Source organism: Protopterus annectens, chromosome 14.part0 (assembly GCF_019279795.1).
Source record: "Protopterus annectens isolate FY-2018-M chromosome 14.part0, PAN1.0, whole genome shotgun sequence".
Classification (NCBI taxonomy): Eukaryota; Metazoa; Chordata; order Ceratodontiformes; family Protopteridae; genus Protopterus; species Protopterus annectens.
The window spans coordinates 955,624,587-955,650,986 of NC_056748.1; the positions used below are offsets into that span (position 1 = coordinate 955,624,587).

The window sequence follows — 26,400 nt, forward strand, 5'->3', positions numbered from 1 at the left end:
AGTTTGCAGTCATCTGCACACTTCATTAGCCAAAGACCTTCTGTGTTAGCCTGTACTTCAGAGAAGTAGATACCAAACAGGACAGGACCCAGGACTGAACCCTGTGGTATTCCATTTGTCACTGGTCTGAAGTCGGATTTGGAGTCTGCTACTTTCACAGTGTGGGTTCTGTCAGTGAGCCAGTTGGCAACCCATCTTGTGACATAGGGATTTATACCTAGTTTAGTGAGTTTATCTATAATTCCAGAGTGGGGGATGGTGTCGAAAGCCTTGGCAAGATCTAGATAGGCTGTGTGAATCACCTTACCCTTGTCTACAGCTTTGGTGACTGCTTCAAAGAAGTCTATCAGGTTTAGGAGACATGATCTGCCCTTTACAAACCCAAACTGGTTGGGGTCCAGAGTTTGGAGATTACCAATGTCTTTGTTTATAAGTTCCATAATGATACGTTCCATGGCCTTGCAGACCAGGCTCATCAGGCTAATGGGGCATTAGTTCCCGGGGTCCGTGGTGGCTTCCCCTTGTGTAGTGGGATAACTGTTGCTGTGTGCCATTCAGCAGGCACAAAGCCTGAGGTGAGGCTATGATTGAACATGGTACTTAGGTGTGGTGCCAGTTCGTTCTGTAGTTCATGTAGAACGCAGCCTGGGATGTTGTCTGGTCCCATGGATGCTGTATTCTTGGCTTTGGAGAGTGTGGCTTTTACCTGTGCAGCCGTGATTACAGGAACTTTGCATTCTTCCGGTATAGAGATGGGCTCTTTAATGGGTGAGAGGGGGGTAAAGTTAGCACTGAACCTATCTGCCAGGATGTTGGCAATATCAGTTGGGTCTGTATATTTAGTGCCATTGTGCTGCAACTCAGAGCAGATCTAAGTGTTGCCATTGAGATTCTTGACATAGCCATAGAATGCTTTGTGGCTGTCTTTAGAATCAGTGGTGATTTTGTTTTTGTAACTAGCTTTGGAGGATTTTATCAGGGATCGCAGCTTCTTACTGAGGCGGACCAGGGAGCTCCTCCACTCATGGGATTTTACTCTCTTTTGCAACAGTTTCTTCCTTCTGTTGTACAGTTTGTTTATGGCAGAAGACCACCAGATTGGCTTCCTTTTTTTGGAGAATAGCATCTTGGTTCTGTTTGGGATAGCACGATCCATGCACTCATGTAAGTGCTTATAAAGTGCAATTGTGTAGGATTCAGTAGTCGTAAGTGTATTGTCCATCTGCATGGGTGTCATGAAGTTCACCAAGTCTGTCTTAAGAAGCATGAAGTTGGCTTTGGAGAAATTTTTTAACATGGTTTCCTTAACTCATTAACTCCGACTGGTGTCACATGGCGCCTCTGTGCTTAACTCCGAACATGCTATGAGATGCTAGGAATTACATGCTGTTTCAACCGACTGCCTTCTACAAGTGCAAGTAACTTTTCAGTCCTATTTTAGCTCCAGTGTTGAAAATTAAGTTGAAAAAGTAACTGAACTTTGTCAGTTACCTTCTCAATTTATATTTCAGTGTGGAGTTAAGTGATGGTCATATTAGACTTTTCATTGAAAATTGGCTTGGCATGCACTCGGTATTTTCATCTTTACAGCAAGCCAATTCTGTCTGCGTTTCATGAAGCAAGTGGTGGCAGCCAAAGGGGATTCTTGAAATCCAAGCCACCATTTGCTTAACACCTCCACCCCCATGCCTAAGTTTCCTTTGTACTGTCAAATATAAATAGAAGGTCCAACAGTAGTTATTCCCTTTCTTTTTTCTGACTTTCACAAAATTACTGAATTGCTACTGGGTCCTCTATTTATTTTTTGTGCCGATCGGTTCGTGAGACACGCCAGTACAACCACAGTCATGGTCGCGGAAACTCATACAGCCATCGAGACCAGACATCCAGAGAACGGACTATAAGTAGGAGCTGTGTTTTTGTAGCAGTATTTCCCAAGTGCCTTTATTTCACTTGCAAACATACATGCCAAGTGTTATTCACACACACATTTCATCTGCCTGGTAGCTTTGCAGTAACCCGTAATGTCAGTCAATGAAGAATGCCTTCTTTTTCTGTTCCTGCCTTCTTTCTGCTGACTTACTATGCTTTTTTTTTCTAAAAAACATAAAAAAATCAGCAGCTTTAACAAACTCCGATAGTCTGTTTCTTTTTTGAAACAGAAAACTGGAGTTTGTAATATTCAAATAGCCAGCCTTTGTGGGACACTTCAAACAACTAGAGCCTGATCTTCCCAAAGCACAGTGCAGGACAGTAGAATGGATGGTACTTGGTATCCTTTTAGCAATTCTTAAGAGTTATGTTTGGTGGATAGCGGTTGGGTTTGTTAGTTGGGGCACTCTGCATTTAGTTCACTTGTCTCTTCATCTTCGCTGATGCCTAGGAGTTTTGCAACGCATAGATTTGGATCTGTTCATGTGTCTGTCTAATGATACGAGAACCAATGAATGAGAAAAAAAAAACGTTCTATGATTTTACGGTTAAGTGCTTCCATTCAAAGTTCCGTGGTTCGGAATGAAAGCAAGTGCTTACAGTGTTCTGAAGTATCTGGTGTCCAAAATTGTTATGCAGTAGTTCTATGAAACTTAAAGGTGCTAATGAAACACATTGCTATTGTTTTACAGGTAGACACATTACTTTTATTTAAATTACACACCATCGCTGTTCATTCTTCGATCCTTTACTGTGCACCCACATCTTATTTAGGGCGGTTTGTGATTTGTGCAGGTTCGCTGCATTTTTTAAAAATTTTTATGTGCAGTTGTAGGACTTGCTGTTGCTTTACTACACAAATGGTGAACATTTGCATATTGTCATTGTAAATTGAAAAGTCACGAGTCAGATGCGACAACACCATCCTTTCTTACAGTTCACCTTGTGCCCTGAACGTGACTTCATAACCAGCTAAGTAACACATTGTATTGTGTAGCTGTAGCTTTGTATGGCCTTATCGCTAATCGTGAATGTATAGTATTTGTTGAGTATGGTAGCAGGAAGGACTGCTGTGTCATCTGTGCATAGATAATTGTTTGAAGAGCAGATGGATTTTGTTAGATTAGAAGCAGTGAGTGCCATAAGGTTAACATGGTTAATGCAGTTTAGGTATCGTAACAAGCAAAGCAGCTACCATCTGTTATAGTCTGCAATCACTTCTACTTGTGTGCCTCCTTGTTTTTTGTTTTTTTTTTCTTGCTTACCAAATCATGGTTTGTGGTATAGTAATGTACTTGGGTCAAAAAGGTAAAGCAGGCCTGGAAGACTGTCCAAAGAACTGCTACTGAATATCCCTTGGAGAATTGAAGCAGTACAACTTCCCTTCATTATTCACTTACTACCTGGAGAAGATTTGTCAGCACTTTGGACACAGATCAAGTTGAATTTATTTATTTTTTTTTTTTCATTCTATCCATTGTTGACCAGGTTAATCACACAGGGCTAGAAGCTGCTTTTTAGAACAAACTTATGTTCACTTTGGGAGTGAGGTGCCATCCCAGTCAGAAGAACCAGCAAGTTGGGGGGGGGGGGGCACTGAACAAGACTGTAGGTGAAGGGAGGCCACTGGACAAGACTGCACCGTTGCTAATAGGGGGCCACTGGACAAGACTGTATGGGTAGGTGGCTATCTAGGACATGTAGAAGAGCACAGCAGCCATTTTGACTGCTTTGTTTTAGTCGAATGTTAGAAGGTCCAGAAGGAACAGGTGATTATAGGTGTTAATGATTGATTTGAAGAAAAATCCAAGAGCCTCACAAGCTAGTCCCCCCTCCCTCTACAGCGTCTTCCCCAGTTGCTCATCTTCCTGTGCACAATCAGCCCATTTGTTCCTCTCTCAGGGGCAAGAGCCAGGCACTGTCCATCCCAAGGGAGAGGCCCATCAATACTTATTATTCTTTGGCTGCAAGCTACAATCTGTCCATTTACCCCCCCACACATATTTTGGTAAATAACTTTGCAAGGGAGCACCTGAATGTGCCAAGTAATATCTCATTTTGAAGACAGTATTGCTGGTTCTAACATGGTAAAATAATTGCAGTTCTGTTTCCCTTTTGGGTGTTAGGATTTTTCGTTGCTAGGGATCGTTGTGCTATTAAGCTGAATGCACAGAGTGCTACCCAGTTTACAGAGATGCCATATGTCTGGAATTGTTTTATCATTTTATTTGGTTTTATAGATGATATTAATGTGTCTATAAAGTTATTTTTTCAAGGGTGACCCTTGATGATCGTGTATATAAAATGATATATTAAAATAAAACATTCTTGCAAAGCTGACGAACAGAAGTGATGAGGTGCTGTTAAGTTTTGTTGGATCTGTGAGAAATAGAGTTATTTGGCACGAAAGTTATTGTTTTACATTATTAGTATGTTTGTGTGTGATCTTTGGGGGCATTATGTACGTCTGTGTACGCTTGTATGTATACACTCTAGTGTCACAGACAAACACACACATATAAAGTTGTTGTTTTGCTTCTTTAGTTTTATCTGTGCTATTGTCTTTGATGAGACTCCTTAGCACAGTCTTTATACTGCAATTTGGAGAAGTAAAATTGTCCAAGAATGCCAGCTTTCACCTAATTGAGATATTGATTATGCTATTTCACTTGAATAATAAATATTTTAAATGGTGTACTGCTCTGGTTGTTGAGGTTTATCATTTGTCCAGAGCAGTGTCTGATTTTTCATATCCCAGAAGTGACCCAGGTGGTAGCTGGTCTCATGAAATTCCATAGTGACTAAACTTTGGGTTAAGTTGTACCCAGAATGAGTTCTAGGCCGCATTGGTTTAAATTTCTAGTGTTGTTTGGACTTAAGGATCTTTAGTGGGAAAAGGTGTCTCTGCTGACGTGGTGTTTTGTATTCTAGACGTCACTGACCACTGAGTAGCTCCAGGACTATATTGTTATCGGTACCTACTATGGTGCTTGAGGCTCGTAGACTTGGCAGTGCAGGTGATGCTTACAGTGGCAGGAGTACACTAAAATTCATATTATATTCTATATTAACATTTTTTTATATGCTAAGAAAAAATTGCAGATGACATACTTTCTTCTGTTAGTATATGCATTTGAAGTCAGTGAGTTTAGGCTTTCAGTTGTAGTTAATACTGTCTGGTCAACCTAGGGAATTTTGCAGATGGTGACATTGGCATATGCTTAATTTTATTAACCTAACCCTTCTGGAATGCTGTTATCCTCATTTCAATTTTAATACATTTTTGTTAAACCCTTTAATAGCTATAGCTTTCAACCTCTTACCGTAAGAAATTTGAACAAATCCTAAAATAATAGTGAGAGATTTTAAATATTACCCTTATAAACTTGTTTTGAAATGGCCTTGAAATGTTGGCATTGTTTAACTGGATATTTTTGACAATATTTCTGCCTTTTTAACTTCTGACTGTTATTGTACTTGGGTCAAAAAGGTAAAGCAGGCCTGGAAGACTGTCCAAAGAACTGCTACTGAATATTATACTCAGTAGTTGCCTGAGTGAGATGAAGGTTATCATTAGGTGACTACTGGCAGCATGGAGCTACCATATGTTTGTGCATTTCTCCTGGCTTTGTCAGTCATGTTTGGAATTTAGGTGGGAGGAAGGGCTCAGTAATATCTAAGTGTTATACTATTTGACTGAATGACTCAGGTCTTCTCCTTACTGATGATACTGTGTCTGTGTTACATAACAGCTGTACAATGTAATATGATGAATGCCTACTCTGGTTATGTGCAGCAATTATCACCTGTGTCTCAGCATGCATACCTTTGCAGTAATGAAAGGAAGGTCATTATCATATTAGCAATACGTGCAATTACAATATAGCAGTAAGTCATTATCACTTTTCTGGGAAAAGTCTCAGCTGCTGTCACTGTTATTCACATAAGTAGAAGTCGTTATCACCTTGATGAATGTACAAGCCAGGTTGTGTTTTTTCTCTGGTTGGAGTCATTGCAAACAACATCCCTCATTCTTCATTAACTGCCTATCCTCCTATACCCCTGATTTTTTTCTTCCTGTGTGTGTGTGAGTGTGTATAATATATATAATTTCTGCATGTGTATATGGCTATATATGTATGTACATAATGTACTTGCACATATATACATTGTTCACACGTGTGTGTGTGTGTGTGTGTGTGTATATATATATATATATATATATATATATATATATAATTTTGGTGATTGTGCGTATCTCAACATTTTCCCGAGGGGGTCATTCGGGTGAATGTTTCATTTAGTGACATGTGTATAACATGTAGTAATGAAGATGCTGGCAGGGGAAATAATTCATTTGTGTACCAGGGAAGTGCTTCTGCATACATGGTCAGACTGCTGAAGATCATAATACAGATACGGTATAACAAGTATAGGTTATCTATAGCACAGGTTTCAGTGATGGTTATTATAAGTTTTTGTTTATGTATCCAGCTTTCGAGAATAATTTATTATCTGTTAACAATATGCACATACTCCACACTAACATGTGTTAGTTATTTGGTTATATGGTTATGAAAATTATGATTGTTTTCATATTTTGATAAATAACTTTGCAAGGGAGCATGTCAGTGTGCCAAGTAATACTTCATTTTGAAGACAGTATTGATAGTTCCAACATGGTAAAAGAATTGTGCCTGTATGTTGTAGACATGTGCAGATATCAAAGTTTGTTTCGGACTTAGGTTATGGAAATTATGATTTTTTTTATATTTTGGTAAATATCTTTTGCAAAGGAGCATCTGAATGTGCCAAGTAATACCTCATTTTGAAGACGGTATTGCTGGTTCTAACATGGTAAAAGAATTGTGAATGTATGCTGGACACGTGCAGATATAAAAGTTTGTTTCAGACTTAGGTTATGGAAATTATGATTTTTTGATATTTTGGTAAATATCTTTTGCAAAGGAGCATCTGAATGTGCCAAGTAATACCTCATTTTGAAGACAGTATTGCTGGTTCCAACATGGTTAAAGAATTATGCCTGTATGTTGTACTCATGTGCAGATATCAAAGTTTGTTTCGGACTTAGGTTATGGAAATTATGATTTTTTTTTTCATATTTTGGTAAATAACTTTGCAAGGGAGCATGTTAGTGTGCCAAGTAATACCTCATTTTGAAGACATTGTTACTCCCTACAACCTGGTAAAAGAACTGTGTCTGTACACTTTACACATGTACAGATATCAGCATTTGCTTAGTCTTGTATGATTATGAAAATTATACATTTACAATACTTCTCATTATTATGCCAATATCTTTGCAAGGGAGCATGGTGATCACACAAATGATGCATCATTTTGAAGCTGACATTCAGATGCCAAACTTCTGCACTGATATGTAGGCTCTGTCTGTTACAGGTGATGAGATATTATGCTTTGTTTATTTATCAGTTATGAGAAATAATATATTAATCATATTTCTGTGAATATCTCAAGAAAAGAGCATCACACAGTAATGGTTAAGGTATCATTTTAAAGCTGACATTCATACTAACAAATTAAATTCAAATTGTATGGGTCTGCATGGTACATTGACCAAGATATTGCGCTTTGCTTTTCCAAAAAGGTAAAAAATATGCACAATATCAACATTCCTTGCCAAATATTTAACAATGACTTTGATATGCACTATCAACATTTACACTGTTGGAAAGGTCAGTCTCTGCTGAACAGCTTTCGCGTTTACATTTTTAGTCTAGCTCTTATAGTTAAAGAGTTATGAACATTTGCTTTCTGTATGGTATTACAAATGGATTTTCTAAAAATGAGCTCAGGGCTGCACTGTTGTTCCTATGGTGGAATTAAGCAGGCAGCTTTTTCTGAGCTGCTCCGGAGTGAATGAGTTAATGGGGAGTGGGGGCAGAATGTGGATATGTAGGGTAATTAGCTTATGGTCGGATCGGACCAATGAGGCATTGAATTCAGGTGTGGAACACCAGTCACTCAGGAAAACCAAACCCCGTAACCAACACAAATAACCACAAAGTGAGCTAAATGCTACTCATTGCCAGAAGTCTCAGCCTCCAAATGCACACACTCGAGACACTTCTCAGTATGGAGAATATTGCTATCTGTGCAGTAACAGAACCCTAGTTCAAGGCTCCAGCAGTACCAGGATACTACTCATTCCATACCTTCCGGCATCAGAACCTGGATCATAGCACATAGGGTGGGGATGTATCCATATTCATCAAGGATTCCTACACCTCTCTCTACAGGATATGTACCCATAGAATGTTGCACAGCAACGTTCTTCCCACTCCACAGGAGTGGGGCCACAAAAGACCCTTCGCATTCCTGCTCTATGAGCCTGATGAGTCTGATCTGCAAGGCAATGGAGCCAATCATAATGGAAGTCAACAATAAAGACACTGGGAACCTTCACACAGTTGAGCACACCCAGTTTGGCTTAGTCAAATGCAGATCACGCCTCCTGAACTGGGTGGATTTCTTTGAGACAGTTACCCAGGCTACAGATGATTGAAAGGAGCTCCACACAGCCTACCTATACATTGCTAAGGCCTCTGACACCACTCCCCAGTCAGGTATCATAGATGAACTCACCAACCTGGGCATAAATCCATACATCACAAGATGGATTGCAAACTGGCTCACAGATAGATCCCACAAATTAAGAGGTGCTGGCTACATGTCAGACTCTAAACTGGTAACACTGGTGTCCCCCAGGGTTCAGTCCTGGGGCCCCTCGTGTTTGGTATAGACTTCTCAGAAGTACATGCCAACACAGGAGGGTTGTGGTTGACTAAGTTTGCTGGGAACTGTAAAGTGTTTGCCATAATAGATTCCCCGGATGACACAAATATTCTCCTATGAGACAGATGTGTGGTGTCAGAATCATGGCCTCAAGCTCAATGTGACAGAATGCATAGTAATCCTCTTTGGGGAAAACAAAGTACCCACAAACTACCACATAGGTGTTACCCCCTAAAAACTGACAAGGTAATAAGGGATCTGGGGACACAAGTAGATAATCATCTTTCCTCTGACAGCCATGTTGCCAAATGTGATTAGGAAATCCTATGTGGCCTACCTAATCAACAAAGGGTTTGCATCAGGATCAAAAGAGGTAGTGGTGGCCCTCTACTCTTAAGTCATCAGACCCATCATTGAGTACAATGCACCATTTTAGATGTACTCGACTAAGCATATCCAGCAGCTGGAGAGACCACAGAGGTACCTCACCAAGAGGATTACTGGCCTCAAACAGTTGTGTTATGCAACACAACTGGTAAAACTAAATCTGTTCTCCGTTGCGTACCACCTACTCAGAAGCACACTCCGCCTAACATACAGAGCCATGTCCAACACATAACTGTTGAACATGCTCCATCTAAGGATAACAAAACTGAGTCGCACTACACACTCCAGGGATATGAACCTCATCACAACAATGAATACAACATGCTGGTGGGATAGAGTACCATCCGAGACACTTGCCTTACTGTGGAACAGAGTCCCAATGTACATCAGACAGAGCCCCTCACTGGCACTCTTCAATAGGAACCTTGATGAGTGGATGGGAAACAAACAATTCACACCAGGCATCACATCAGCAGCCCCACTAGAAAGGGGCTTAGGGTACTAACTATTAGAACTAGGGCTTAGGAGACTAACCAATGGGGTGGTGAAAGCTGCACAACTTGCCTAGGCTAATATATGCCTTCGTGAAGATAGTCTACTACATACCTATGAACCTATGTGACAGGTAAATGTCTACAGATAGTAGATGTGTACTTCATTGTACAGTCATGTTGTACAGCAGGCACATGCACCACATACACTGTAATGCTTATAGATACTGGTGGCTATTATGTACAGTGGGTGAGATGTGCACCTCATGTCTTTTGTGCCATTGGGATGTGTGCTGGGTGGGACAGTCCTGGATGGCTCCCTGTCATGGTCACCCTCTTACACACATCTCTGCCCATCCATCTTTGGCTTATTATACTGTGTTCCCCCTACATACATATAGGTACATAGGTAGGTAATAGGCTATCTTCCTGAAGGCATATATTAGTATGGTCAGAGTGTGCAGATATCACCACACATGGGGTTAGTTCCCTATGCCTCTGTGTAGTAGAGCTGATGAAGTGATCCATGGTGTGACAGTTCAGTTTCACATACACTCATCAAGGATCCTCTGGAAGAGTGTCAGTGAGGGACTCAGCTTAATGTAGGTTGGGAGCCTGTTCCAAAGCAAGGGAAGTCTGTGAGTTAGTAATGTATCCCTCCAACATGTTCTATTTATTGTTGTGATGATTATATCCCTAGAGCATGTGGCACAGTGAGCTTGGGTTTACTTCAGATAGAGCATGTACATCAGTTCTGCATTGGACATGGACCTGTCTGTTGGGCAGGGATCGCCTGAGTAGACAGTATGCAACAGAGTACAGATTGAGTTACTTCAGTCTTGTTGCATGGGGCAGCTGTTTGAGGCCAGTAATCCCCTTGGTGAGGTACTTCAGTGGTCTTTCCAGCTGCTGAAGGTGCCTAGTCAGATTCATCGCAAGTGTGTCGTGGTACTCTCTGAAGGGGCTGATGACTGGTGAGTACAGGGAACCTCCTTTGACCTACATGCAAAGACTTTGGCATTTTGTGGGAACACATAGCATGATTTTCTAACCACTTTGTGAATGTGTTTCTGAAAGTAGAGATGACTATCCACGTGTCCATAGATCCCTTATTATTACCTCCATATTTAGGGTGTTGGCAGCTATGTGGTATTTGTATGACTGTAGCTCGAGGCCATAATTTTGACACCACATCTGTCTGACTGAGTCCCTTTTTAAGGATGTCTCTGTTGCCCCAAACATCGATTATGACAACCTTTTTGCAGTCATCCCCAAGCTTTGCTAACCATAGCCCTCATGTGTTTGACTGTATTTCTGAAAAGTATACACCAGACAGGAGGGGTCCCAGGACTGAGCCATGGGGGACAGCAGTTGTTACCAGCTTACAGTCCAACGGGGAGACCACAATTCTTACCTTGTGGGATCTATCTGTGCCCCAGTTGGCAATCCATCAGATGACATACATGTTTATGCACAGGTTGTTGATTTAGTGGATACATGTGTGTGGGATGTTGGAAAAGAGCTTTTCAAGGTCTATGCAGGCCGTGTGGAGCTCATTTCATTGATGTATGTCCTGGGTAACTGCAGGTTTAGGGACCATGATCTGTCCTGACCAAACCAAAATGGGTAGGGTTGGGTGTTTGTAGGCTCCCAATAGCTTTGTTTATGAGTTCCATAATGATGGACTCCATGGCCTTGCAGATTGGGCTTATTAGGCTTAGAAGACAATAGTTCCCATGGTCTGTTGTGCACCAATACTTGTGGAGCGTGCCAAACGTTGCTGTAACCCATTCAACAGTTTCATATCCTGTATAGAGGGTGAGTCTCAACAGACTGTTCAGGTGCAGGGTCTGTTTGTTTTGGAGTTCACATATGACACAGCCAGGGACACCAAGTCATCCCACAGACACCGTGTTTTTAGGTTTGGATAGAGCTGTTTAACCATTGTATATGTGATTTATGGCTTTTCACAATCTCCAGGTATATTAATGGGCCCTTTTGTCAGTGAGAGGGGGGTAAATATGTATGAACCTGTCTGACAAGATGTTGGCAATGTCAGTCATGTACATGCATTCATTTGCACTTTGCACTGACTCAGAACATATGAGTTTACATTGATATTTATGACATAGCTAAAGAAAGCTTCATGGTTCTCTATGGACTCTTTGGCAATATTTTCGCCAGAACATGGCTTGGATAATGTTAGGAGTTCTTATTGCTTCTTGATGATACTGATCGGAGATTTATTGATCTTCTTTGGATTTTCACTTTCTTTGAACAACTTAAGTACTTGTATTACACAGTTTGATTATGGCAGGGGTCCAATATATTATATGGGTCTGTTTTCATATCACTGTGTGCACAAGGTAAGATTGGTGAATAGTGACATGTGTCTGGAGTAAGAATTGCAACTGCCAGATATTTGTGGCCCACTGCTGTACTCAGACATGGCCTAAGTGTGGGAGCATGCTCAGTATGATCTTTCAGTATGTTGTTGACTGAAATTTGCTTCGTTTGTTTGTGTGTGAGCATGCCCAGTATGACCTTTCAGTATGTTGTTGACTGACATTTGCTAAATTTAAGCGTGTGAACATGCCCACTATGGGCATATATATACTATATGTGCGTGAAAATTCAAGTTGCTTTTTACTTCAAGACTCACCTGTGTTGTACATCGACAGGAAGCACGCTGTGCCTGCAGGGCTTCCATGAGTCAATTTTCATAGACTTATCAACATTTCTACATACAGGGGGGACAGCTATTATTTGTACATTTCTACCCGGGGGGGGGCGCACCTGATTGTTACTGTGGGTGTACATAGGATGAGGGGTACACCTGACACTTATACACATTTGCTATGCCTGCACTGCTATGTCAGGTACTCCATTTCAGTCTGTACTGTTGACTATCGTACTGGCTTGAGGCATACCACTGTACTACAGACCATAGCTTCCAATTACACGCATATTAGTTTGTGACTTCATGGCCTACCCAACCCACATCACACTGCTGGCCTGCTGTTATCTGTCTGCATAGGCCTGGGGAGAGGTTACTCATATGCCTCTTCAGAGGGCATGATACAGCATTTGTTTGTATTTGCATTTGTCTACAATTGTCCTGCTGGCTCTGACTGTTAGGTATGTGACCCATCCAACTGGTATGTGTGAGTGACTTAAGTTGTGTCTGTGCCAGTGAAATGCTGTCATGGCTTAGTGGTTCAGTACTGTGACTATAGAGCACAGTATCCTGAGTTTGTGCCCTGTCACTGCTTTTTAGTTTCCTGCTGGGCAGACCTGACTGGATAAGGAACAGTAAAGCAGGTGTGAGCGTGTTTACCCGACTTTGCTCAATGTTGCCAGACGTTGTGCTGGTTAGCGCGGTGCGCAGCTACGCGCAATTGTATTTAAATATGCTCAATACTGGTAAAATGTGCTTAGCAGTGCTTTATATTGCTTAAAATAGGGCACTCATGCCTCAGGTGGTGCTGCAGGGCTGCTTATGTCAGATGGACATAGTACACTCCCTATACATGTTTGAAAACAGGTAGTGTCAAGTTAGGCATCCCTTTTACTGTATGTGCGAGTCAGAGAGAGATGTCATTTCCAGGGTTCCCACTGAGTCAGTGTATGTGCTATGCGTTGCCTCTTTGCCAAGGCCAGGGCATACTGGGCACGTCTCCTTCTGCCTACTGGGGCAGGCTCAGGTTGTTCCTCCTCAGAGTCATGCTGTGCCTGTGCAAGCCTTGGCAATGGTGGGGGGCTATTTCGCCCTGCCCCATGCTGTTCCTGCTGCAGCTGTTTCCACAGGATCATACTGTGTAGCATAGCACATACCATAATAATTTGGGTACATGTAGTTGGTGAGTACTGCAAGGATCCACCAGATGTGTCCAGGCATCGGAACCGTGACTTGAGCATCCCAAACATAAACTCAATTATGTTTCTTCTTTGTACGTGTGCCTCATTATGGAGTTCTTGTTGAGGTGTGTGTGCATTTCTGATGGATGTCATCAGCCATGGCTCCAGTGCGTATCCAGCATCCCCCACTACGTGACCATCAGGGATGTCCCCAATGGCAAATCTCTGGTACAGCTGCATCAGATGCCAGATATGGGAATCGTGATAGCTTCCAGGGCAGCCAGCACACACATTCATTATTATGCCCTGGGCATCGCACATGACCTGGCAGGTGATGGAGGGGAAGCCCTTGCAGTTGATGTAGACCCTACCCCGCTCACTGGGTGGTGCTTTGATGTGTATGTGCATGCAGTCTATTGCACCCAATCCCTCAGGGTATTCTGCTATTTGGTGGAAAAGACGCATATTGCTGGCCAATGCCTCATGGGAATTGAGGAAATATATGTGGTCACCGACATGTGCTGACATGGCATCCAGGAACTGGTGGAGTACCCTGGATGCTGATGCCTGAGAAATCCCCATCATATCACCAGTTGGTCTTTGGAAGGTACCCGTAGCTAGTATTCTTAGGCAACACATACCTTGGTATCCACTGGGATGGGTTCCCCTCTGTTGGTTCTGTGTGTGAGGTGTGGCCAGCTCAGCTCAACAATTTGCTGTAGGAGGTCTCTGTCGACCCTATAGCACTTCACTATCTCCAGCTCATGTAGCCCCTGGTAGGTTACCCTGGGTCTGTACACTCTTCTCCTTCTCCTCACTGTGGGTTGCTCAGCAGCATTCACATCACCACCCTCAGCACCTTGCACATGTTGGTTTATGATAGCAAGAGCAGCTCCTAACATTTTGTCTGACTTAAGCTTTTTAAGCTTTCCCTCTTTGTATACTGCAGTGTTGCAGATTTCTTGGGAAAAAACAAGGGGGAATGGTGTTTGCAGAGTTTAAACTGCTGGGCTGGGCTAGTCTGCTGCCTGTGTAATTGTCTGATTCTGATATATTTCACCTGGCAGCTTTGCTAGTTCTCCTTGGTTAACTTCCTACTACTTCTTTTCCTTCCTTTTGCCTTTCTGTTTCCGCCCGGGGGGGGGGGGTGCCGCGCAAATGCGCGCACACACTGTGTGCATGTTTGCAAGGAGTTTCTTATCTTTTAACATTGTGCACCTTTGGTGTGAGGTTTTCAAATAGGACAACTGTAGGCACACCTCTTGCAATCCTGAGCAACTCAAAGCAAACATAAGCCAGCGTGCTCCTATTAGCTTACAGCCTGTCTGACACACACCCTCATGATGTCACCTATATTCTACTCTACTACTCACCTACTCCTACTCTTACACTCTTGGGACATGGCTCACATGCTGGGGAAAATTGGGATTCACTATCCTTATCCTCATTTGCATAGGACTGCCTACTAATGCATGGTTACATCTGTCACACTGAGCTCCCCCTCCCCTTAGCAACCACTACTCAGTGGCCATGTTATCTTCAGCCTGCCATTCACCTGCATGGCAGAATAAGCTTTTTAGTGAAAATGCCTATTTTTGGCTTTTTTTTTATTATTTTCTTGTTTTTATAAGTGCCACACATTTGCGCGGTGCTGCACTATGCTTAAACATCGGAGATCAGAGGAAAAAAAAGTTAAATGTTTATATTTTTAAATATTTATAAATGCCAGTGGCCTTATATTTGGCCATTGGCATGCTTCCTCAACTGTATGCATCCTTTACCTGGAGCTGTCATAGCTCCGTTTAGCTATTTGCAGAACGGTACTCTGTTACCAACGGAGTACATTTCTGCAGCTAACACTAATCTTCCACGGACAGGTTAGTGTTTCCTGGATTGCAAATTTACCTCATTTGCATGGCTTTCACCAGCAAATGAAGTAATTTGCATACCATGACACTGTCCGTGCAAGAGTAGCTTTAGCAGCTCTCGTGCACGCCCCTGCCGGCTGTACCTGGATCACACGGCAGACATATTGCCGGTATGAGCTCCTACACTCTTCTTGCACTCCGTGCAAGCTTTCATCAATCCGGCCCTTTGTGAATACTCTTGGTACAGTGAATAGTCAAAAGGGAAAGCAGAAAACTGATAATCCAGATAGACATACACACACACACACACACACACACACACACACACACACACACACACACACACACACACACACACACACACACCATAAGAAACAACTTAAGTATGGATGAAAAGGAATGTGATAAGCATCTTTTAAACATGGTGTTACGAGGAAACTTGAAGAAGTGTTAACACTGTGAAGTAATATTTAGAAGTTATGCAGTATCACAAACAAGTCTATAGAGATACGTTGTAAAAGTTAAGAAATAAAATATTGAGGTATAGATACTTGTTAGATAACCATTTTCTTAAAGAAAATGCAGTTAAAAAACAAGTCCATAGAGGACTTAGAATTTGCAAGTATCCTAACTACATAGAACCAGGAACAGAATATCATAAAGAACTTATAGAGATTTGTAATAAATGTCGACTTCAAGTTATGGACGTGATTAGTAGAAACAATGAAAAGCTTTTAAGTGGATTGTATAATGAAATTATATGTAAGAATAATCATATACAGACTGATTTTCCATTTACTTTAAATGAACATAGGAATAAATACTAAAATATTTTAAATGAGGTGGATGAAAATGACAAAATAAAGAAATGTAAACTGAGTAAAACTGAAAGAAACAGGAAAGAATATTGTGAAGGTAGAGCTTACCGGACACCCAAATATAGGGTAATGAATACAGACCTTCAGGAATAGTTGGTATGTAGTTGTAACAATGTCCAAGTTAGTAATTTTGATAATACAAACAGAGAGGATTTTTGTGTATTGAATGGTGCTGATGGAGTATACAATGTGCATGACCCTATAGGTTAAAATATTGATCAACTCATTTCACCAACAATCAGGATATATGGCCCAGGAGCAAAGGCCAAGTTCAAATGAAGGGGAGGGGACAAAATGGAAGATGGAGGAATTAACACTTGGGACAAAAAGCTTTCTCTGGGTTTACCACACAATATGATTATGAATAATGGGGTTGTATATTCCTAATGACAATATGTCAATTTTAAAATTTTTAGTTATAGTAGTTTAGAGTTAAATTTGACTCATTTTTCTGTTCTTCATAAAGGATTCACCTTTGTATCCATGGGTAAAACAGATATTAGTGAAATTCCCCTTGATTTTAAGCTGTTTTTATGTAAGGTCAATTTAGAATTGATGTATGGTGATGAGAGGAAACGGATTACCACTTCCAGTTTTCAGAAGAAAAACATTTTTAACCCCCACACCCACACCCAATGCTTTCTAATTTTGAGGCCTTAATGGAAAATGAAATTAGATTATATGTTAAGGAAAAGAAGTGGTGTAGATTTAATCTTACCCATGAAGAAAAGGCTATACTGACAGATATTAGTAAAAACAAAGATAAAAGGACAGTTTAAACAAACACATAAAAAAGGAAGATGGCAATAATGCTAGAAATAATGATGTTTCATTAATTGTTAATTTGTTGGGTATTTTATTAACTAATGAACAATGCAATGTTTTAAACTTGGGGTCAAAATTTGTGCCAACAGTTTTTCCTTGCTGGCATGTCTTGGAGCAAGAGTTGTTTCATTTTTATTGCAAGTTATAACTTAAATGTTATTTTAATTCAAATGTTATGAATAGGCATATGAACATTAATGAAGATGATTTGTTTTATTCTTGTGAATCTAATTTTGAGGAGGAATTAATATCTGACAATTATGAAAATGTGAATGCCTACTGTCTATTGGACACCTCTAGAATTGTGTTTAAAAGTAACTTTATACCTCCATATAATAATGTGTGTGTTAAGAATGTTATGGCTCTGTTACATTTTTCATTAGAACAGCTAGTCAAGCAGTTTTGTAATTGTAATAGTAATAAGAGTAAGTGTTATAATATAACTAAATCTGAATGGATGGCTTTTCTTAAAGAATTATCTAGAAAGAGCTGGTCATAAAATCTGATAAAGGCAACAAAATTGTAATGTTACATTTTTCTCAGTATATGCAAATGTGTTACCAACATTTAAATAATATGGCTATTTACAAGACTGTTGATATTAATGTTTATTATAATGCTATTGAACCATTTTATTTATTATTAGCAAAGGATATTAGATTGGGTTATCTTACTAAGGAAGATGCAAGTAAGAAATTAAGTTTGGAGGGTTGTACTATGGCAACATTTTTCTGTTTGCCAAAAATTCATAAAGATATGCACAATCCCCCTGGGAGACCTATAGTGGCAGCAACAAAATATTTTCTGCATAACATTGGGATTGTACTGCATAATTTTCTTTTACCTTTTGTACAAAACTTGAATTCATATATTTAAGATACTTTTGATTTAAAAAAATAGCTTTGACTCAATGGAATTCTAGACTGTACTGGATCACACTGGATGTAACTAGTTTATATACTAACAGACATCAGGATGGTATAAAGGCACCTTATTTAATATTAAAGGATAGTCATTTATCTAACTATGTAATAGAATTGTTGGAATTTTGTTTGACTAATAATTATTTCTCCTTTAGTAATCAAAATTTTCATCAGCTAAAAGGCACTGCCTTGAGGGCACATTTTGCTCCGGCTTATGCCAATTTGCTTATGGCAATGTTTGAAAGAGAACATATCTGTAATCATGATTTTTATAATAGACATGTTTTGTATTATTATAGATATATAGATGATTTGTTTTTCATTTGTCGGGATGGTATGGATAGGATACATGAATTTGTTAAGGATTTACACTATAACGTTTATAATCTGTCATTTGATGGTTTGCAATTTGGTAAGGAGATTAATTTCCTGGATGCATATCTAACAGGTTTGGATAATGGACAAATTATTGCTTCTGTGCATAGGAAGTTTTGTGATGGAGGGCAATTTCTACATGGCACTAGCTGCCATCTGCCCCATCTAATTCATTTTCTGCCATATGGAGAATTTTTAAGTTTGTATAGAATTTGTAATAGGTAGGGAATTGTTGCAGACTGCATTAATGTTTATACATAGCGGTTATGACGTTAACATAATTTATGATGCCTTGGGTAAATTTTTTAACTAAAATATTCTTATTTGGGTGAATATAGGTAGATTTTGTCATGATAATGTAGATGTTTCAGATAAATATATTATGACTTATAATATCCTACGTGAGAAATATTTAAACAGATTAAACATTTTTGGAAATTCTTTATTAAGGAGGAAAATTTGGGTAAAATGTTGTGCAAGTATCTGACAGCATCATATAAAAAGGGACCTAGTCTAGCTGACAGACTACTTAACTCATATTTTGTTGTACCTGAAGAAAATTTAAATGCTGGCTTAAGGTGCTATGGCACTTTTCCCTGTGATAAATGTAATATTTGTGAGTCTATGATTACTGGCTTTAATAATATAAATAATATTAAATTTGAACTAATGGATTCTTTTTCATGTGCTACTGAAGGTATTATTTATGCTCTTCTTTGTCCCTGCAACTTGGTGTACATTGGTGAGAGCAAAAAAGCTTTTAGAACACCAGTGCAGGAACATATTCGTGATATAAAGAAACAAAAAGTAGAAAGTTCAGTAGCTGTTTGTTTTAAGGAATGTCATGATAGTAACCATAGACTGCTGCAAGCTACTATCTTGGAAAAAGTTTTTATTAAAATAGGGGATGCTGCTTTATTGAAAGAAAAATTGTTGTTTAAAGAATCAATTTTCATTTCAAAATGTAACACTCTTGCTCCAAGTGGACTTAATGCTGAAGTTAAGTAGAAATATTTACTCTAACTGACTCTTAATTTTCTCTGTAATGGTTTATTGTTTTATTGTTATGTGTATATAACAGGGATGTATTTCTTATGCACTTTACTTCTTGAAGGCTGTGAAAGTCAAGGCGGTAAAGGTTTGGCAATAAATCCTTTGGTACTGTTCTCTGTGGTTTTTATCTTTCTACATTTTTTACTTTTGGTTTGTGGTTATTAGTAAAAACAAAGCCTTTAGAATTATGAAACCAGGCATAGGGGGAGGTGTTGCGATCATGGAACATTAACAACTCTAACATTTTAGCTGTATAATTCCAAACAGTGACCTTAGGTATACTCAGGTTTCTAGAAACACAATAAATATTGCCTATCAGAAAATCTATCTGATACTAGAAGATAATTTCATGCAGGGTGTTATCAATAAGACACTATATGAGTTTTTTAAGGTACCAAGGCCAGTTATTCCATCGATTTTGGTATACCTAAAATCCACAAAAATATTTAGGATCTGCCATTAGGAACAATAGCAGTGTCAGCTGGGTCTAAAATCTACCCCCTTGGTATGTTTTTCAAACCTTTTCTAAGGTTACACAACCACATTTTGGCCAATTCATGGGATTGTTTAATTAAGGTCAGTAGTGGGTTTTTCAGTCCGGTTCGATCCTCGGCTGGGGTGCCTTCTGTGCGGAGTCTGCATGTCCTCCCTGTGGTCGCGTGGGTTTCCTCCGGGTGCTCCGGTTTCCTCCCACATCCCAAAGACATGCTGCAGGTAGATTGGACACTCTAAATTGGCCCTAGGTGTGCGTGTGAGTGTGCCTTCTGTGGAAGGTTGGGCGCCGGGCTGGCAACTCGACACCGTAAAACTCTACTGCCATTCAATGTGCGGACAAGGTGATCCGCTGTGGCGACCCCTAACCGGGAAAAGCCGAAAGAAGAAGAAGAAGAAGTGGGTTTTTCAGTCCCATTTCTTGTTTGTTACAATACATATCAAAGATTTGTTTTTGGTCATTTCTTATACAGTAGTTCTGCAATGATGTGAGAGTATGCTATTAGAATTTGACTTTTTGAATGCTAATGGCCAAGACTGGCAATGGAAAATATAGAACCAGTGTTAACTAACAATTTTATGTTCTTTGAGTGTGAACATTACAAACAAACAAGTGGAGTAGCAATGGGAGCTGCCTGCACCCCTGTGTTCGCCCATAAAGTATTATACTGGGAATATTATTTTTTTTCTTGAATCACAGTATTCGAAGAACATAGTTTTATATTTATGGTTCCTTGAAGACATATTTATTTTATGGACTGGCAAAAAAGTGCAAGTAGAACCAAATAAATGTTTATCATAATTGTTAATTCTGCAAATATTGTATAAACTCTATTGTTTATTATTATTTTTTGTCTTTTACAATTCCTGTTTATGCAAAGAATATGGGATTAACGATCCTAGCATTATTTTTTATCTGTTAAATTGCTGCTGTACTGTCACTATGCTACGTTGTTATCATTTTTTTTTTCTTTAGATTTTTATATTTGTCTCTTACTGTGCTGCTTTTTTATGTTTATTTACTAGTATATATAGTGGAGCTTTTCTCCTCAGGCCTCTGCTGAAAATGGACATATATCCAGCCAGACTAGCCCGGTCAACAAATGTAAAATAAAATAAATAAATAAATAGAAGAATTTGTTACCTTTATCAATAACGCAACCAATTTTTTTTATGTTGAGATAGAAGAGATGCATTATTTGGATGCTAGGCTTACTAAAGACCAGAATAAGGGTAGGTTTATTTCCAGGTTGTATAGGAAAGAACATTTTTCCAATTCCTGCCTACATTTTAGTACTAATTACCTCTATTACCAAAAAGGAAACATAGCGAAAGATCAGTTGGTTTGGGCAGCCTGTATGACTTCCCTTTATATGAGCACCTAGTGGAAGAATTGGGATATACTGAAAACCTTTTTGTCGAGCAGGGCTACTCAGATACCATGGTCAATAATTTAAAGAATTAAGTTTTAAAGGGATGGGGGACTAGATTTGTCCCACTGCTGCAAGCTAGTGAAGAAGGGTCCTTGACAGTGAATGTAAATATAGGTAATAATCCATATACAAATTAAAAGGTAATAGTAATAGTAGTCTGGATAATAAGGATGTAACCAACAAAAGTCCTTTATAATGTAATACAGTCAGTACATGTTTGGTATTCAGACGATAGTTTCAAAATTCTGGAATCTGTTCTCTAGAATGCCTAACACCTTAAGTGTATTTTCTAAACCCTTACTATATGCTTATAAGGGAGGACATAACATTTAGAATATACGTGAATTGGGGCCCAATGAGAAGCACCAAAACAGTATTCAACAAAAAAAAAAAAGGAAAATATAGATGTGGTATATGCCATCAGTGTCATATATGGCACACTATAATGAGTTGATTCTTCCTAATATAGACATAACTTTTAAGGCAAGTAAATATTTCAGTTGTTTCACTAAAATGGTGGTTTACTTAGCCTATTGCCAATATTGTTTCTCTTAATACACTGGGAAAACTGAGAGAGCCCTAAAAACAAGGGTATATGAACATCGATATGAAATTAATAAAAAAGTTGACACAAATGCCCTATTCGGGCACTCAATAAACTGTAAAGAAGTTAGATTTTCTTTTTGATTTCGTGAGCAAGTGATTCCAAATGAGTGAGAAGGACAGTGGGAGACTAAGCTTGAATATCGTGAGATGCTTTGGCAGTTATGATTAAATGCCTGTGTCCCCATAGGATTAAATGATCAATTGTGCTCAGCCCCAGGATTAAATCTAAGGGAGGCTAAGTTGTAACACATCTTGAACCACTTGAGCTAAATATAAATCTAAGGGAGGCTAAGTTGTAACACATCTTGAACCACTTGAGCTAAATACATGTATAGTACACTTCATTAACATTATCATTTAATTAACTGTCCTTCTTTCATTCATCTCAACATAATTTTTAGAAAAAATGTGATTGCTTTTTAAAAATGGCTGTAATGTTTCATAACAAAGATGGACCATAAATCCTACTTAAACCATTTTGCTTAGCACTTTAAGAATTTCAGTACAAAATCCAGTAACAGGAAATAATGTATTGTTTTATAGACCCAATAGTAGCTAATGGCGTGGTTATTTAAATGGAGTTTTTAGTTTGTGTGGTTTAATAATAATAATAATAATAATAATAATAATAATAATAATAATAACAATAATAATTAGTAATAAATTAATAAATAAATGGGATGGAGTAGGGAAAGACAGACAGAAAAGGAATAATAGCAAGAGAAGGCAGTAAACAGAGGTGAATATTACAATATAAAAAGAAGGCAGCCAGGTATTTGGTGAAGATAAATACAAATATGGGGAAGGTTATCATACACTAAATATCTTATGTGTTAATATAAAATGCAATGTGCACTTACAGAACTTATTCAACATTAATATAAAATAATGAGAGTTATACATGATGTAAACTAAAATTATGTTGATTTGTTAAGATGGAATGGGTCAAACTACAAGTCTGAAATACAAATGATTTAAACAAAAACAATCTAATAGTAGCATAAAAAATTAATATCCAAATATTGTGTAGCAAACAAAATGGAGAATAATAAAAGTCTGCTACTTAACACAGTTCACAATGCCCCAAATGCACTTGGGGATGTGGTTAACAGCATATTGTCTGCTGTCCATAATGTCACTACCTCCACAATTACTGGCAAATGAATCTTACAACATCTGGTATTGTGGTACATAGACACATTTCCTAAGTGAAGAAAATTAAGTACATTCTCTTCAACATAAAGCACAAATAATAGTATGAAAATAATACATGGTCATGATGTGAGTTATGTTGTGATACACTCAACACTGCTAGGGTATGGACATCTTGGTTTGCTATTTAAAATCTCAGTCTCACACTCCATGATTCAGCCATGATGTCTAGTCACTGTCTATTTGGAGTCTGTATGTTTTCCCGATGTCTGCATGAGTTTTCACCAAGCAGCCTGATGTTTTCCACTTCCCAAAAACATGCTGTTTGACTGGCTGCATTAATATGTATTATATATGTATATATATATATATATATATATATATATATATATATATATATATATATATATATATATATATATATATATATATATATATATATATCACACACATACATATATATATCTATATATATATATATATATATATATAGAGAGAGAGAGATGTGTGCATGTGTGTGTGTATATATTATACATAAGCATTCCAGAAATACATTAAGTAAACAGTGTACTGGACTGTATTAATGAATCTGAGGGTGATGTGAATGGGCTATTAGAAGTGTTGGAGTTTTCTATACATAAGTATATACTTATATATAAATTACAAATATTATAATAAATATTGTATTTAAATGAAGCAGTGTTCCTTTAAGTGCAGACCGGACTTGTGGTAGCTTGAAAAGTTCAGTGTTCCAGGTTTCGTTATTTTAAGATTTCTAGTAAACGGGTTTTCACTATTATCATCTCGATGTCATGTAATTTGAGTATGTGAGTCTTTGACATTATGAAGTAGACATATATATAAATATATATATATATATATATATATATATATATATATATATATATACACACACACACACACACATATACATACACTGCATTCACCTTATAGCCTGAGTCATGGGTACAAAGGGCCAGAGATGGATTTACATCAATTACATAAAAAAGTAATAAATACAAATTAAAAATTAAACAAGGACTATAATAAGGTTTGTTTGTTCCTCATAGAAAAAGTGAAAAATCTCCTGACACTAAAGAGATGATGATCGTTTGACTCAATGCCTCCAGTTTATCCACTCTGCTTTTGCTAAGAATAAGTAATCAGAAGGCCCCTTTTCTGCTGCAGCATGAAAGTCCACTCAAAATATGCACAGCGCCAGAAAAGACTGCGCAAGCGTTGAAAGTTTAACATAGGAATACAGTGCTACATGTCTGAAGGAAAGTCATATCTTGGGAAAACAGAACACAAAGTTATACAAAACCTGTACTGTGGCAGTAATACTTACATGGAAGGATTTCTCTGTATCTGTTCTTCTCACGGTTCTCTGGAGTCTTTCCTATTAAGCAGGCATCAAGTGGCGTTATATGTTCCAGTGCCTTTTGGAAAAGTTAGAAAGTTGTTAAAATTTTTATGAGGAGTTGAAACTCTGTTTTTCAATGTAACTATACCGTGCCAATTGCTACTGTAACAGACTATTAGTTTAAAACAGTATAGTATTTCCTGACAATGCAATTAAATTGTAGAATACTCCTTTAGTTATTTACTCATACCACCAAAATTCTTTCATTAAGTGTCATTGTGGATCCACAGACTTGATGGAAATTTGCAGCACAGCCTATCTCTGTAGGATCTCCATCATGACACTGCTGAGTACAGCAATAATCAAAATACATACGACTATTGACTTGGTGTCTTAAAATACACATTACTATTCCTTGCAACTAAAAAATATCAGCATTTTGAAAAATATATCCTGTCAAGGACCCAGGTATCAACTAAAAAATATCAGCATTTTGAAAAATATATCCTGTCAAGGACCCCAGGTATAAGGGGAATCCACTTCTCTGCTGTTTCTATACCTTCTTTCAACCCCCCCCCCCGACATTACCTCCTAGTGCTGTTTTTGAAAAACTGTGTGAGAATATTAGAGATTGGTGTACATGAAAAAAAAACTTTTTTTTACAATCTCATAATGAAGAATAAATGTTATTATACCAAATAACTAATGACAGAAGTTTACGGATTATGAAACCTGATAAAGGTGGAGGGTTGGATCTTTATATGCATTCTCAAAAGATGTAAGATTACTTGAACAATAGTGATTTATTTTTCAGATGTTTCCCTTAATGAAATAAATACTGCATATAACAGAACTGATAGTGTGGTTAGAGGCTATGGGTCTTACATACGATTTATCATTCAAACTAAGGGATTATTTTAGAGTAAGGAATCCCAAAATGTCGACATTGGGATACTAAAAGTACATATATCTGTAGTGGATCTACTGCTGAGACCCACAGTAGCCCCAGTGGGTTCTAAGACAGAACCACTTACTAAACATGTTGAATTTAAATTGAAAACATTTTGGGTTGACAAGGGGCATATTTTAAGGGATTCTTGGCAGTTTTAGAAGTTTTGGCTAAGACTACCTATTTGACGGATGCTCTCCTTGTGACCATTGATATTAAGGATTAATTGTTAGAGAAACTCCAAGAGCAGTGCTTGGAGTGACTTTTTGAAGTGGTGATGACTGGTACTAATTATGACAAATCCAAAATGGATATTATTTAAAATGCATGCAGATGGTATTGAAAAATAACTTTTTTTTATGAAGGGGAACATTTTAAACAACTTAAGGGTGTTGACATGGGAGCAGCATCAGCACCCATTTTTGCAAATTTGGTCTTATGGTATTGGGAGACCAATGTACTTTTTTCTACTCCTTTTTGGTCTAGGATACAGGTTTATCTAAGGTATTTGGATGACATTTTTATTATATGGAAAAGAGAGGTGGAGGATTTAGTACCTTTCATAGAATTTATTAATTGTTCTACTGACTTTTTAAAGTTCACAGATCAATGTAATGTTAATTCTATCCATGTTTTGGATATTATGATTACCAAGGATGTTAAGGAAAACAGATTTTTGACTCAACTATTCATAGGAAAGAAACATTCTCAAATAGTTATCTTCACTATGGCAGTCAACATCCTTTATGGCAAAACAGAAAAACTGTCAGAGGTCAGTTGATTAGATTGAGTAGCTTTGTTTCTGATTACCTTGTTTTTGAGCAAGAAATTTCAATTCTGTGTTATTTGTTTTTATGTTGAGGTTACCCACCATGTATGTTAAAAGAATGGAATGTGTGGGTAAAGAGTCATTGTAATTTGAGGTTTAAACCACTTTCACACCAGGCTGATGGGGTAGCAACCAAGGAGATTACCACCAATAATACAAATTGTCTAGAATCTTGGTTCTTGACTATAACATAAATGCATATTCACTGA

General features: G+C 38.3%; 1 protein-coding gene across 1 annotated transcript in view; it reads right to left on the bottom strand.

Moving 5' to 3' along the window:
* Positions 1 to 26,400, bottom strand: part of LOC122789363 (tyrosine-protein phosphatase non-receptor type 13-like) — a 2,815,362-nt gene that overhangs the window by 303,360 nt on the left and 2,485,602 nt on the right. Inside the window, exon 40 of the mRNA XM_044056752.1 lies at positions 24,399 to 24,489. Within this exon, the coding sequence (XP_043912687.1) occupies positions 24,399 to 24,489 (91 nt within the window). The remainder of the gene's footprint in view (positions 1 to 24,398; positions 24,490 to 26,400) is intronic.